This window comes from Dama dama, chromosome 9 (genome assembly GCF_033118175.1).
Source record: "Dama dama isolate Ldn47 chromosome 9, ASM3311817v1, whole genome shotgun sequence".
Classification (NCBI taxonomy): domain Eukaryota; kingdom Metazoa; phylum Chordata; class Mammalia; order Artiodactyla; family Cervidae; genus Dama; species Dama dama.
The window spans coordinates 109,370,114-109,386,432 of record NC_083689.1 but is presented as its reverse complement, the minus strand read 5'-3'; the positions used below and the strand labels follow the sequence as shown (position 1 = coordinate 109,386,432).

At 39.1% G+C, this 16,319-nt stretch overlaps 1 protein-coding gene across 1 annotated transcript in view; it reads left to right on the top strand.

Annotated features, from left to right (window-relative positions):
* Positions 1-13,868, top strand: part of TMEM232 (transmembrane protein 232) — a 249,098-nt gene extending 235,230 nt beyond the window's left edge. The window contains exons 12-13 of the mRNA XM_061149508.1: positions 11,249-11,342; positions 13,347-13,868. Coding sequence (XP_061005491.1) covers positions 11,249-11,342; positions 13,347-13,625 — 373 coding nt within the window. The 3' untranslated portion in view covers positions 13,626-13,868. The remainder of the gene's footprint in view (positions 1-11,248; positions 11,343-13,346) is intronic.
* Positions 13,869-16,319: the final 2,451 nt, after the last annotated feature.

The window sequence follows — 16,319 nt, the reverse complement described above, 5'->3', positions numbered from 1 at the left end:
TGAGAAATAAATGAAAATGTTTTCATCCATGAAAAAGGGAGGCTATAGAAAAAGAGCACTATGAGAAAGAAACTATTCTCAGAAATTAAAAATGTAATAATGGAAGCTAAAATTCAACAGAAGGTTTGGAAGATAAAGTTTATGGAATCTCTAGAAAGTATAATAAAGACAAAGAGGAAAAATGGGAACAAAAAGATAAAATTAAAAACACAATTCTGGAGGTCTAACATTTGAATAAAGGGAGTCTTGAGCATGGAGGAGATATAAAGAAGACACAGGGGACTTATTTATCAATAAAATTTGAAAAATTAAACCCACATTTATACATTTAAGTGGCCCAAATAGTGCTCAAAAAATAAATTTGCAAAGACTTGCCATAAGGCATTTTGTATTAGTTATCATTGCTTGTCTGCTAAGTCGCTTCAGTCATGTCCAACTCTTTGCAACCCTATGCAGTGTAGCCCACCAGGCTCCTCCATCCATGGGATTCTCCAGGCAAGAACAGTGGTGTGGATTGTCATGTCCTCCCAGGGGATCCTCCCGACCCAGGGATAGAACCTGCTCCTCTTATGTGTCCTGCATTGGCAGGTGGGTTCTTTACCACTAGTGCCAGCTGGGAAGCCCATATTAGTTATCATTGGTGCTCAGATGCTCAGTCGTGTCTGACTCTGTGACCCCATGGACTGTAGCCCCCAGGCTTCTGTTCATGGAGTTTTCCAGCAAGAATACCTGAGTGGGTTGTCATTTCCTCCTCCAAGGGATCTTCCTGACCCAGGGATCATACCAGTGTCTCTTATGTCCCCTGCATTGGCAGGGAGATTCCTTACCACTAGTGCCACCTGGGAAGCCCGTTAGTTATCATTGCTCTATAATAAATGACTATGAAGAAAACAAAACAAAACTACATTATCTCACAGTTTCATTGGGTCAGGAATCCAGACATATTAATAACTTAGCTGGGTTTACTGTTTCAGAATCTCTCACAAGGCTGCAATCAGAGTGTTGGTCAAGACTAGGGTTTCATCTGCAGGCAAAGCAGGGAAGACTCAACTTCCAAGATTACTCACAAATTAGGCAGGATTTAGTTCCTTGTGGGTTACTAGATTAGCATCTCAACAACTTGCAGCCTTCTGGACACAGACCATCCTTAGCTCTTGTCTTGTAGACCTCTCCAATATGGCAACATCATTTGCCAAAGCATAAATGCCAAGAAGGCAAAGGAGAATTTTCCAGTAAGACAAAAATCGCATCTAATCATAGGAGTGATATCTCATTACCTTTGTCATATTCTGTTGGTTAGAAACAAGTCATTGTGTCAGTCGCATACTCAAGAGAGAGACACATGGGGCATGAGTACTAGGAGGCGGGGACTACTGGGGACCTTTGAAATCTGTCACACTCTTCTTTGTGAAAATTGAAAAACTAAGGAAAAAGGAAGCTTAAAACTTCCTGTGATAAGAGAGAACCATTAGCAATCATAAAACATTTCATGTGTTTCTTTATTTTTCCCAGAAGACTTTCTTGCAGTTAGATGAGTAGTGATTCTTAACCAGGAGTGATTTTGCCTCCCAGGAGACCCTGGCAGTGTTAACACTCAACTTGTCACAAGTCGAGAGTGTCAGTGCTATCTAGTGGACAAAGCCAGACGTGTTGCTAAATATCCTACAATGTATAGGACAGCCACGCCCCCCCGCCCCAGCCCAGCAAAATAATGTATCTAGTCCGAATGTCAGTATGGTCAAAATTTAGAAACCCTGGGTTTGAATCACTTGTTTTTTGCCAAGTACCATGAGCAGAAGTGACACAATTCAATTTAATTGCCAAAGCAATTAAAAACTAGCCTCTTTCCTCTCAAGTCTTTCTCTGTCAAAGTGAACTTGAAAGCTATATATTGAGATGGTGGCATTACACGATGAAAAGACCCTGAGTTCCCGGATCACCAGATGGAGGACTCCTAATGAATTATATCAGAGTTTACGGAAGCAAGAAGTAAACATTTGTTAATTGTGATTTCAGCATTTGTCTATTAAGAAAATTAGCAATAAATAAATCATACAGTTTCAGAAAGAATAAACAGGCTACACAAATGCTTGGGAATCTGGATGGCCTCAGATGCCATAAAAGCCAGCCTCAGAGCCTAGAAGGCAGTGGATCAGCTCCCCAGTGCACTGAGGGACAGAATACCTCCTCTGGGATAAGAAGTATCTGTTGATGTTTAAATATATTTGGTTTATAATGTTTGGAAATAGATAAGATTTCATGTAAAACTTTATCAAACTGTATGCTATTAGTTAGTTTGGGTAGAGTTCAAATAACAAATGACATATGAATTTATCCCTGCCACAATGTATTAAATATTTGGGCTTCCCCGGTGGCTCAGACGGTAAAGAGTCTGCCTGCAATGTGGGAGACCTGGGTTCAATCCCTGGGTTGGGAAGATCCCCTGGAGGAGGGAAAGGCTACCCACTCCAGTATTCTGGCAAGAATTTCCTGGACAGAGGAGCCTGGCAGGCTACAGTCCATGAAGTTACGTTATTAAATATAAGGGTAGAATAAATGCATTTTCATATTAGTTACCTTCTATTCATCACCTTCTTAAGAGTCTCCTCCCAAATGAAGGGATCAATCAGGGGTAAGAAACAGAGAACAGTGAGTTCAGAAAACACTGGCCCTGACAGAGGACAGTGGTCAGGAGTATTCCCAGGATGACTGTGATGGGAGCCCAGCAGGTTCCAGCTGGTGTAAGAAGACACTTAAATGTAACATGTTCAGAACTGAAGTCATCACCTATTCTCCATCCAACCTATGTCCCTGAAAGGGCTCTTTGAGACTCAGTTAAGTTTTAGGAAACTTTATTCTAAATCACACTACACTAACTCATACTCATCCTTCCAGATTGGTTTTAAAGGTTTTCTGGAATCTCTCTCTGCCTTGGGGCATGCTGTGTTTTCCCCTGCTTTGTGAAATCATCTCCATAAGTTTCTATAGGCTGTCCTTAAAGATTTTTTATCTTGTTTTGCTGTCTTTTGGAAACTTTCAGTCAATCACATCACAGTCCTGTTGTGATAATCACACAGATTAAGTGTCCAAAATTAGATTAATGGCAAGACTCCAGACTCTAGTGACTAAATTGATTTAGGAGATTGTGGACAAGTTGAAATAGAAGATGATTCCACAATGCTGGGGTAGCAGAGGGCCATCCATGGCTCACTATCCTGCAAAATATTTTATTTGGAAATGCAGGAAGAATTGTTTTAGTGAACATGTCCATTTTAACTCAATGAACTGAAAAGAAATTAAAAATCCATGGCTTTGAGTTCCTTAGTTGCACTGTAAGCTCTATTCAATGTGAAAGTGACACCTAAAACTTTCCAGCATGCAGTGTGTATGGGAACTACTAGATCGATAGTCTGGCTGACAAGGGAAAATGAGACTGAAATGGTAGAATCTGATGTCTGAGACAGACGACATCATTGGGAATGGCAGAAGCCTAAGGACCCTGGAGCCTTCCTTGACTGGCAGTTCTTCATGCCTGGAAGAAATGGGATCACTACCCAGGATGAAGGTGTTGGATGGGTGAGAGCAGAACAATTTTTTAACTCTCACTTAGCAGACAATATCCACAGGGTATTTAAAAATGCAGGAACTACAAAGCAATAGCAATTCAATAGGTTCCACATATTTTTAACATGGGCCCAAGTGATGGTTATAGTCAAGTTGAGAACAAACTCTCTCTTTAGTAACCTACTTTTTAAAAGTAGCCAAGGAGATTTATTTGATGTTAGTTGTTTTGTTTTTCTTTTAATTTTGGAAACTTTCTTGTAAATATCTGTGCTTTAAATCCTGTCCCTTATAGGAAGCTGTGATCTTGAGGCTCTGTTATTTGGGCAAGCTAATTATGGTGAAAAAAAATAAAAATAATGGTCCAAGCACACTTAGATGCAATTTGCTACTTGAAGCAATCACTCTTCCAATATGAAAAATTAACATTAAGTTAAAAAAGTTTTCATTCATGTGCCAAGAAAATTACTTTTAAACCTCCTGCTTTAAAGATGTATGACAGATTTAATATGATTAAGTTGGGTTGTGAGTATGAAAATTATGTTTAAAAAAAATAAAAAATTTTAAAAAAAGAAAATTATGTTTAAGTGTGGCTCTGAGGATATGATACATTCATGTTTCCTAAAAAATGATTTATGCTTCCTAAGAATGGGTTAAAATGGAATTGGGAAAAATGCTCCTGGAGTATTAATGGAGCCAATTTTAAGAGCCAATTTTTGTAAGCAACTGAGATAAGGTTATCAACCTATATTATTATAATAATGATATACTTTATACAAGTCCCATGGTAACCACAAAACAAAAACCTACAGTAGATACACAAAAGATAAGCCCTAGCCACAGTAATCAGAAGTAAAAAAGATATAAAAGGAATCCACATTGGAAAGCAAAACCATCATTGTTTGCAGATGACATGATACTATACATAGAAAATCCTAAAGTCACCACAGCTCATCAATGAATTCAATAAACATTGCAGAATACAAAATTAATACACAGAAATGTGATGCATTGCTATACACTAACAGTGAACTATCAGAGAAATTAAGGAAACCATCCCATTTACTATCACATCAGAGTAATAAAATACCAAGACAGAAACCTACATAAGGAGGTTAAAAGACCTATAGCCAGAAAACTGTTTAAGGCAATGATGATAGAAATTGAAGACAGCATAAAAAGATGGGAAGATAAACCATGCTCTTGGATTGTAAGAATTAATTTTGTTACAATGGCCAAATTACCCAAGGCAGTCCACAGATTCAGGGCAATCCCTATCAAAATACTAGGGGCATTTTTCACATAACTAGAACGAATAATTTAAAAATGTATGCAGAAACACGAAAGACCCCAAAAAGGTAAAACAATCTTGAGAAAAGAAGAAGTTTTGCCTCATAAGCAAACCAGTATGTTACTGGCCCAAAAACAGACACACAGATAAATGGAACAGAAGAGAGTCCAGAAATGTTCACACACTTATAGGAGATTAATCTATGACAAACTGTTATGGATATACAATGGAGGATAAAGTATCTTTAAAAAAGTAGTGCTGGGATAGATGGATAGCTACATGTAAAAGAATGAAAGTAGGACATTCTCTAACACTATATACAAAAATAAACTCAAAATGGATTAAACACCTAAGTGTAAAAATTGAAGTTCTAAATGTAGGACCAAAAATTCTTAGAGCAATACATAGGCTGACCTGTTCTGACATTTTGGGAGGATCTTTCTGCTATAGCAAAAGAAATAAACAACTGTGACCTATTTAATAGCTTTTGCACAAAAAAAGGCAACCATCAACAAAACAAAACAAAAAAACCCTGCTAAATGGGGAAATATATATATATAAATGGCATGACCAATAACGGGTTAACACCCAGAATCTATAAACAGCTCATACAACTCAACATCAAAAACAATAAACAGCTCTGTTTCTAAAAAGGGCAGAAGATCTGAATAGATGTTGTTCTTGTTGTTGTTGTTTTTTTCCCAAAGAGGACACACAGATGGCCAACAGGCACATGAGAAGATGCTCAACATCACTAATCATATGGAAAATGCAGATTGAAATCACAATGAGATATCACCTCACCCTTGCCAGAATGGCTTTCTCCAAAAAGAACACAGATACCAAATGTTAACAGGGATGTGGAGAAAGGGGGCCCCTCAGACGCTGTTTTCACCTTTATTGAGAATGTGCACTGGCGTGGCCACTGTGGAAAACAGTATGGGCATTTCTCAAAAAACTAAAAAGGGAACTGCCATGTGCCCTAGCAGTTCCACCCACAGGTCCATATCCAAACGGGGAAAACACTAATAAAAAGCATCACCTCAATGTTCACTGCAGCGTTATTGACGATTGCCAAGATATGGAAGCGACCTAAACATCCATCAACAGGGGAAGGGATGAAGGAAGTGTGGTATAGATGCACAGTGGAACACTACTCAGCCATAAAAGAATGAAGCTTTTCCATGTGCGACATGGACTGACTTGGAGGAGCTTATCCTAAGTGAAACAAGTCAGACGGAGGAGGACAAATACTTTATGATGTCACTTATATGTGGAATCTAAAAAATACAATAAACTAGTGTATATAACAAAACAGAAAGAGACTTACAGATATAGAGGATCAACTAGTGGTTACCAATAGGAAGAGGGAAGGGGGCGGGGCAGGATAGGAATAGGGGATAAGGAGGTATAAACTAATTTGTATAAAATAAGCAACAAGGATATATTATCTAATAAAGGAACTATCAGTATTTATAAATGGAGTATAACCTTTAAAATTATAAATCTATTATAACCTATTATATAATATTGTGCATCAAATATATCAATGATTTTTTTTAATTTAAAAATAAATACAAATTTTCCAAAAAATGGACACTTCAGAAGGCTCATAAACCATGATCATGTGGGATTTACCCCTTGAATGCAAGAGTGATTCAAAACACATAAATCAATAAATGTGGTACACCACATTAATAGAATGAAAGATTAAAACCATACGATTATTTCAGTAAATGTGATTATATTACATCTTCATGATTAGAAACTCTCAACAAATTAGGTATGGAAGGGACATGCTTCAACATAACAAAGGACATAAACAATATTCCCACAGCTAACATTTTACTCAGTGGTGAAAAGCTGAAAGTTTTCCCTTTGATATTAGAAATAAGAGAAAGATGCCCCCCTCACTGTTTATACTTAAAAACAGTACTGAAATTCCTAGTGATAGCAGTTAGGTAGTAGAAAGAATTTAATAGTTTTGCAAATGATGTGATTTTACATATAGAGAACCCAAAAGAGCCCACCGAGTTAAAACTGTTAAATGAATTCAGTACAGTTGTAGGATTAAAAAAAAAAATCAACATACAAAAATCAGCTGCTTTTCTAGACACTGACAATGATGTAACTTAAAAGAAATAAAGAATGCAATCTTTCAATAATACTGTCAAAAAGAATAAAATACTTAGGAATAAATTTAACTAAGGAGATGACAGTTCTGTGCTGTCATCACTTGAATTTAGTGATGAAAGAAATTGAAGACATAAACTGAAAGATATCCTATGCTCATAAATCAGAAGATTTTAATATTGTTAAAATGTTCCTACAAGCTAAATGATCTATACATTCAGTGTAATCTCTATCAAAATTTCAATAACATTTTTCACAGAAATAGAAAAAACAATTCCAAAATTTGTATAAAACCCCAAAAGACCTCAATTAGTTCAAGCAGTCCCAAGAAAGAATGAAATTGGAGGCCTCACACTTCCCGATATCAAAATGTATAATAAAGCTGTAGTAATCAAGCTTCCCTGGTAGCTCACATAGTAAAGAATCTGCCTATAATGTAGGAGACCTGGGTTCAATCCCTGGGTTGGGAAGTTCCCCTGGAGAAGGAAATGACAACCCACTCAAGTATTCTCACTTGGAGAATTCCATGGATAGAAGAGCCTTGTGGGCTACAGTCAGCTGGGTTGGAAAGAGTCAGACACGACTGAGCGACTAACACACAGTAATCAAAGGAATCAAAACTGTATGGTGCTGGCGTAAACAGACCCAGAGACCAATGGAACAGAAGGAAGAGCCCAGAGATAAATTCACTGGTATATGGGTAACTAATGTTTGACAAGGGGGCCAGGAATACTCACTGGGGAAAAGACAGTGTCTTCAATAACTGGTGCTAGGAAAACTGAATATTCACTTGCAAAAAAATGCAATCTGTCCCCTATCTCATACCACTCACAAAAGCTAATCTGAAATGGACTTAAGTCTTAGATGTAAGAACTGAAACTGTAAAATTCCTAGTGGAAAGCATAGGGGAAAACATCTTCACATTGGTCTCAGCAATGATTTTATGAAGTTGACACTAAAATCAACAAGCAGGAGTACAAGAAACTAAAAAGCTTCTTTCTACACAGCAAAAGAAACAAACATGAAAAGGCAACCTATGGAATGGGATTAAATATTCCCAAACCATCTATGTGCATATATTTTCCCTGCTCACCTGTCACATGAGTTGTTTTCCTATGAATCCCTGTTATTAGCTCTACCCTGATGACTTACCTCCTGAGACTGCCGTCTTCTCGCTGTACTGGGCACCGCTCTGCTGACACAGAGCGTTGTGTGGTAGACTCATCTTTATGGCCTGAGTTGGGCACTGTGGAGACAGTGATTAGCAAACAACAGTGTCCACAATCACGCAGCTCATATTTAGTCAAGAAAATAAAACTCATACAGGCACACAGATAAATGTGAAGTTACAACTGAGATAAGTTTGATGAAGGAAAGGCCATGATGGGTTGATAGCTGTGGCTACTGGGCTTGAACTGAGAAGAGGAAGGATAAGTGAGCATTAACTAGCACTGCAGATAGTTAATGCACTCATCTCACATGCTAGCAAAGTAAGGCTCAAAATTCTCCAAGCCAGGCTTCAGCAATATGTCAACCGTGAACTTCCAGGCGTTTAAGCTGGTTTTAGAAAAGGCAGAGGATCCAGAGATCAAATTGCCAACATCCGCTGAATCATTGAAAAAGCAAGAGAGTTCCAGAAAAACATCTGTTTCTACTTTATTGACTATGCCAAAGCCTTTGACTGTGTGGATCACAATATACTGTGGAAAATTCTGAAAGAGATGGTAATACCAGACCACCTGACCTGCCTCCTAAGAAATCTGTATGCAGGTCAGGAAGCAACAGTTAGAAATGGACATGGAACAACAGACTGGTTCCAAATAGGAAAAGGAGAACATCAAGGCTGTATATTGTCACCCTGCTTATTTAACTTATATGCAGAGTACATCATGAGAAATGTTGGGCTGGATGAAGCACAAGCTGGAATCAAGATTGCTGGAAGAAATATCAACAACCTCAGATATGCAGACGACACCACCCTTATGGCAGAAAGTGAAGAAGAACTAAAGAGCCTCTTGATGAAAGTGAAAGAGGAGAGTGAAAAAGTTGGCTTAAAGCTCAACATTCAGAAAACTAAGATCATGGCATCTGGTCCCATCACTTCATGGCAAATAGATGGGGAAACAGTGGAAAGATTGGCTGACTTTATTTTCTTGGGCTCCAAAATCACTGCAGATAGTGACTGCAGCCATGAAATTAAAAGACGCTCATTCATTGGAAGGAAAATTTTGGCCAACCTGGACAGCATATTATAAAGCAGAGACATTACTTTGCCAACAAAGATCCGTCTAGTCAAGGCACTTGTTTTTTCAGTCGTCATGTATGGATGTGAGAGTTGGACTATAAAGAAAGCTGAGTGTTGAAGAATTGATGCTTTTGAACTGTGGTGTTGGAAAAGACTCTTGAGAGTCTCTTGCACTGCAAGGAGATCCAACTAGTCCATCCTAAAGGAAATCAGTCCTGAGTGTTCACTGGGAGGACTGATGCTGAAGCTGAAACTCCAATACTTTGGCCACCTGATGTGAAGAGCTGACTCATTGGAAAAGATCCTGATGCTGGGAAAGATTGAAGGTGAGAGGAGAAGGGGACGACAGAGGATGAGATGGTTGGATGGCATCACCGACTCGATGGACATGAGTTTGGGTGGACTCTGGGAGTTGGTGATGGCTGGGGAGGCCTGATGTGCTGCGGTTCATGGGGTCACAAAGAGTCGGACACGACTGAGCGACTGAACTGAACTGAGCACTGCAGCAGAGAGGAAGAGGAGGGAAAGGACGTTGCAGAAAGGGGCGACAGCATGCACAAATAAACAACAGTAGGCAGCGTGGAGCAGAACACATCACAGTGACTGCAAGAAAGCCCGTGTGTTACAAATGCATGGGCCTTGGCCAATATGGGAGAGAAGTAAGTCTGGAGAAGCCATGCAACAAATGCACAGTCTATTTCAGCCTTCTTCAACAAGAAATACAATCTTTAAAAAAATATATAACTAGTTTTATTTATTTGGCTGTGCCAGGTCTTAGTTGCAGCATGCAGGATCTTATTTTTCGTTGCAGCATGTGGGATCTAGTTCCCCAGCCAGGGATTGAACCCAGGTCCCCTGCATTGGGAGCATGGAGTCTTAGCCACTGGGCCACCAGGAAGTCCCAAGAGATGTAATCTTCATTCTAAAGCTACTGGGGATTTACCGAAGAGTTTGAAGCCAGGGATTGACGTGATCCATTTTGTATTTTGAAAAAAAATTCTGGCTACTCTATCAAGACAAGAATAAAAAGAGTAAGGCATGATGGATGCAGAGATTATAAACAAGGAGGCCTTAGTCCAGGTAAGAGATAATTGTTTAGATAAGGAAAATAATAGTGGAGATGAAGATAAGTGGAAGGATTTGAGAAATGTCTAGTGTGGCATCAAGCAACCCAGTGATAGGAGAGAAGGATGCCACAAAGGTTAGAGGCAGCAACTTGAAAAAGTGCTTACTAGACATTATAGTCTTAAAAACTGATCAGGCTTTTTGAATATGGAAATTTTCACCAGCTATATCTCTTCATAGACACTTTCCCAAGAGCTTCTCCTTTAAACCTACTTTCTCTCCTTCAAAACCATATTCTCACCACCATTTTGTTGCATAACATATTTCTGCACTCACAATAGTCTCTTGATAATAAATTCAATAATATAATTATGATGTGGAATGTTTAATGCTAAATCTCCACCAGTCGAGGGCCCAGCTTTGTACTGCCTGCACTTCCACTGAACTGTTGCTAAAGTCTCCTACAGTTCCACCCTTAGTCATACAAAGGCTTGAAAGAAATATTGACGTTATAGCATTTTTTTTGGTAGATCTAAGATCAAATTCTTAGGCTTAGAATTCCACCAGAGCTTTCAGGGTCATGGGGCTGTGTACGGAGATGGGCATGTTCATCTCCCCAGTGGGCACAGTCTATTTCAGACTTCCTGAAGCCTTTCATAGCATCTCATTCACTACCAACCAGCTAAAGTATTTATATCTCCTAGGAGAGGTTGCCTTTTTATTATCTTCTTGTACTCATTCTGTATGCCATACCTTACCCTCAAAATTGTCAGTTTGAATAACCCAAATGGTTTATAGAAACTAAAAACTAATATTTAATTTTCTATACAGAGTAAGTCTCCCATGTTAGCAATAGAGAATCAAAATGCTTAACAATGGTGATTTGCAAATCTGTGTATCCTGGGGAGGAGTATCTGTACCTGATACTGGATCTGTTCTTTGCTCTTTTGAAGGGAATATTCTTCTGTGGCAGAGGCTCCTTTGTTTCCATATCCAGATTTCTTCACCAGGGCGGACAGAGAGTTGGCAAGAATCATCGACCATCACGTAAGTTTGATTTTCTTAAACTAGCCGCAAAAGCCTTGCTCTGTAAGGGCATTTTTAATCAGAAAGTGTAGTTCTGAGATGGAAACACTAATCATGGAACTCAAAAGTAGATTGAGTTTTCATTGAGATTTGCCAAATTGAATTATATCTCACTGTACTATCTGTATACCTCAGTGCCTTCATTGGGTTACAGAAATTTTGGCTTTTCTTTCATTTATAAAATACTAGCCTTATTCTGTTTCCTGAATTAGTACCAATTTTTGTGAGTGTGTGATAGGAATCTAATGTCGGACACTGAACACTGATTTCTTCTGTATTTTTAATAAAAGAACAAAAATATTCTGACTCAGTTTTTCAGTGACCACTCTTTGCCCCTGAAGTATTAGAACGACTTTAATATTCTGTTTTTGGTGTCAGTTAAACAAGCAGTAACAAGGCTACTGAACAGGTTTTAATCTGCTGAGCTCCATATAATCAGTGATTTCTTCCCAAATCATTTATGACTGCTTCTTTTTAGGAGTAGAGTTACTTACATACTTATAAGTTACTTATATAGAGTTACTTATATAAGTAGAATCATTATATTTTGTTTTTTCTTTTAATATAATAGGGATTCAATACTATGTAGAATGTGTTTAAATTAATTTTATCACCAGTTGTGTATTATTTCTCAGATTGTGTTTATATTCCCATGGTTGATTTTTTTACTTTCCTTTTATTAGTGATATTTTGAGAAAGAATAAGTGATTATTTCATTTACTGATCCCACTAAATAGTTATTTATTCACACAGCCAATACTTAAGCCACTGTAGCAATAGCCACAAGTATTGTGGTTTGGAAACTTAATGATATCCTAGAACTACAAAATGAGAGCTATAGTATTGCTATTTTATTCGCTAACAACATTTATGCTTAACCAATATATCACATGTACAAGCATTATCAAAAAGTTGCAGCAACTATAATTTTACCACTCACTTCAACTAAATTATCTGGACTATACTATAGAAGATAGCAAGTTGCCAATGTGTATATATACACACATACATAGTGTCATTTTAGTAACAGAATAAAAATCTTTTGCCTTATCATTCTGTACCCTTGAAAGAGTCAAAAGACTTTAATCACTCTGTGATTAAACACATTGGCCTGAAGAGGCAGAGGACACTGCTTTGAGTGATAGAGAGGAGGCTAGGAAATGCCTCCTAAGGGCCATCATCTTTTCTCCCTTCCAAGGGTATAAGCAGTGACTTAGCAGCAGCAGCAGCAGCAAGCATTCACTACCATCAGTCTTTCTATAGACAGGCAAAGCCATCCTTTCTGGAAAATATGTTTGAGAACAGATAGGGTCCAAACTGTTTGATCTATGGCTGGCCTAATCAAAGAGTAGTCTGGTAGTACTAACTTGTAGAGGTTTATCGAAGCTTCTCTGAATATCATATTTTTAAAAAGTATTCATCTATATACATTTCCTTTGAAATAACTATAACTATAGTGCTTTGTACTAATATCGCACACTTTACAAATGCTCTTACAGTGGTTAATTTAATCCTTACAACAAGTCTGTAAAACATATACCAATAAGAAGAATGTAGCTTTATGATTCAGTTAATTGTTCAAGGTTTTAAAGATAGTAAATGACCGAGTCTACATACAAATCCAGATCTCTGGACTGTAAATCTACTTTTCTGGTCGATCTTTCATAATTGCTCAATTTCTGGGCTTAAAATTACAAACCTGAATGGGGGAGGGAAGGTGGAGTCTGTAGAATTGACAGTAAAGCCAAACACACAGCTGCCGGGTTAACTGCCCTGCCAAGCCGGCTGAGTTTTATCACGTGTCCCTGACGTGCAAGGATCAGGGCAGACACCAAACTGCTGACAGACGCCAAGGTGCCTTGCACACCACTGCTGCTCCGCAGTGTGATGACTGAAGCCCTGAGTGAACCGATAGGCTTTTTTCATGGGACATCACATGTAAACGATACCTTCTCTCTGTAACAGTGGCAGGAAGAGCAAAAGATGCGGCAGAAGGAAGACGCGATATGTGAGGCTGAAGAACGGAAAGATAAGGAGTTACAGGAGCAAAATCGCTTCAGAGAAATAATGAAGAGAAGAGAAGAGAAGCTACACAAGCAAACCAAACCTTATGAGCTTCCCCCTAGGGCTGAAGAAGTTTCCTTAGAAAAGAAAATGACCCCTACAACTGAGGTCCATATGCCAGAAATTCGTTACATGAAAGAGGCCAGGAAAGCTACAGGTCAGGAAAAAATTCGTAATTAAATGTAATTTCTTAGAAAGGAGTTTATCTTGGTGCAGGTTCTTTAATAGTCATAGCTTAGTCCTAAAAGAACAGTTAGCACTTAATCACATTTGTGTGACCTGTACTACTAGTTAAATGTTTTCAAGAATGTGGCTAGAGCTGAGTGACTCTTATCTCGTGATCATACACATAATGATTCTCAGAGTGTTGAAATTCACTGAAGAGTTACATAGACATGATTATTGCATACAATCATATATTGCATATAATGATTATGCAAATTATTAATGAGTCACAAATAAGAACTATTTCTTAAAATGGGATGGACATCAATCAGTATTCCTATAATAACTGTTACACTAATAAAACATGTAAGGCCCCTGCTTGGGTTTGTGTTTCATAGTCAGTCTATGCCAAGTCAAACCGCATGTCAGAAGCTTGCATATGTGCATATTAAGTCGCTTCAGTTGTGTCAGACTCTGCAACCCTATGGACCATAGCCCGCCAGCCCACTCTGTCTATGGGATCCTCCAGACAAGAATACCGGAGTGGGTTGCCAGGCCCTCCTCTAGGGGATCTTCCCGACCCAGGGATCGAACCCACGTATCTTATGTCTCCTGCGTTGGCAGGCAGGTTCTTTACCACTAGTGCCACCTCGGAAGCTTGAATGCAATCAGCTGCTGTATACAGACAAACCTGGCCGGGACAGTCCTCTCAGGATGATGTAATCTCTAAGAGATACCATGGGAGCCTTCTGTGTGATGGTGATTTTGCTTTGCCAGGTGAGGTTATGAGAATGGACTTGCATGATCTTAGAAGCCCTAACTGGAGGGACTCATCCTGTCAGGAGACATTTTTAAATGTTGTTTCACTTCTTCTGACACTCCCAGTCTATGGGTAGAGTAACAGAGTGGAGCTCTTGTGATACTTTACACTACTTTTCTAAAAATGATAAATAACCCCACCACAGTTTTGCACAAGTGACTTAGTCATGCTCAAAAGACAGATGTTTTCAGGATGTCAAACTCAAATGGCTTCTGGGTCAGAAAGGTCACGTATTTAGTGATCGACTATAGAAGATCTACTCCATCTAAGAAACTTGCCACCACCTCACTCCACTGTGAAACATTTTGTAGGATCATCTAGTCTTTAAAAAAATGCCCTCAGTCTTTTTTAAAATACGTTACTGAATTTCAAAATGTTGGCAGCCAATTAAAAAAAAAAATCACATCCTTTTGGGGTAAATTTGACACGTGGGCCATAAGTCTGTGACCTGCACTACGTGAATTTATAAAATCATTCTTTAAGGTAACAATAACGTGCAGTAGAAATGGATGCAGGGAAGGGTGTTCTTTTGATTTCCTTCAAAGTTGATTTAAACTTATGTTGCTCCTCATCCTTGTCTCCTCACACAGAGAATATGTAAGTTCTCAGAAATAATACCTCCCAAGGCACCTTTCCAAATACTTCCATCAAGCTTTGCTTTTCTCACGTGTGAGGAAGAAGTCTCTTCAGTCCCTTCCCTGAAGGCCAGCCAGCCCTCTTCTCAGAATCCTGTCCCATCGAAACTCTTCCTCCACCAATTGTTTACCCTCTCCCCAGAAGTCTCTCAGGCTTCCCAGGTGGCACTGGAAATAAAGTCTGTCTGCCAGTACCTGAGACACGTTCAGTCCCTGGGTCGGGACGATCCCCTGGAGGAGATGGCAACCCACTCCAGCATTCTTGCCTGGAGAATCCCATGGACAGAGGAGCCTGGCGGGCTACAGCCCCCGGGGTTGCAAAGACTCGGACACGACTGAGCGGCTAAGAATGCACACTCAGTGAAGTCGTGCACTGCTATGGATGAAGGTCTCAGATTTCCACCGTCCTTCCTCCACACTATGCTCAGCGTCACCAAACCCTCAGTGCTGGTTAAAGTAATAGCCTTCTTCTGGGTTGTAGAGATGGAATCACTGGGCTGGAAGTTGTGGGGAAAGGATTCTGGAGATCTGATGGCTACTTGTAAGAATTGTATAAGATCCTGCCGTATCACAGTCACCTTTGAGAAGCCTAGTGCCAGCAATTTCTGAGCCATTCTTCGCTCTGAGGCCAGGGCTAACCTGCCTTCAGGCTTCTGATCTGCAGGCCTGGGTGCTTCTTTCCTGTTCTGCTTCATCTCTTCCCCCTGGTTCTGCTGCTTTCTGGTGTCCACGATTCTCTTAGTGTTCCAGCGTGCTTTTTACCTGGACTCATATCTTTTAAGGAAATCCTTTTTCTATCACGGTGGTGGAAATTTGGAAAGAAACTTAAAAAGAATATACATATACACTCACATAAATAAATGAAGAATATATACATTTAAGAATACATATATAAATAAAGGTATAAGGATGGTGATTAATCACCTAGCTAGATGGGTAAATACCTTTATTCTTAAATTATTCTCTAAGTTTTTTATGCTTGTTATTCTTTAAAATTCAGCAGCACACACCTCTCATGGGTTTCCTCCTGCTCCTGGAATGTGAGGAGAGTCCGGGCGTGTTGCTCTGGCTCCACCTTCGGGGCTGCGCCTCCTGGCAGCTGTGAAACACTTACCACATGACTGACCCTAGTTGAGCATCAGTTATTCATAAAAAAGATTAATCTACAACTTAATTCATGCAGAAGCTAATGAGGAAAACAGAGACCTGTTAGTCATTTTTAACAGAATTTAACGTAAGGAGTTGTTTTAAAAG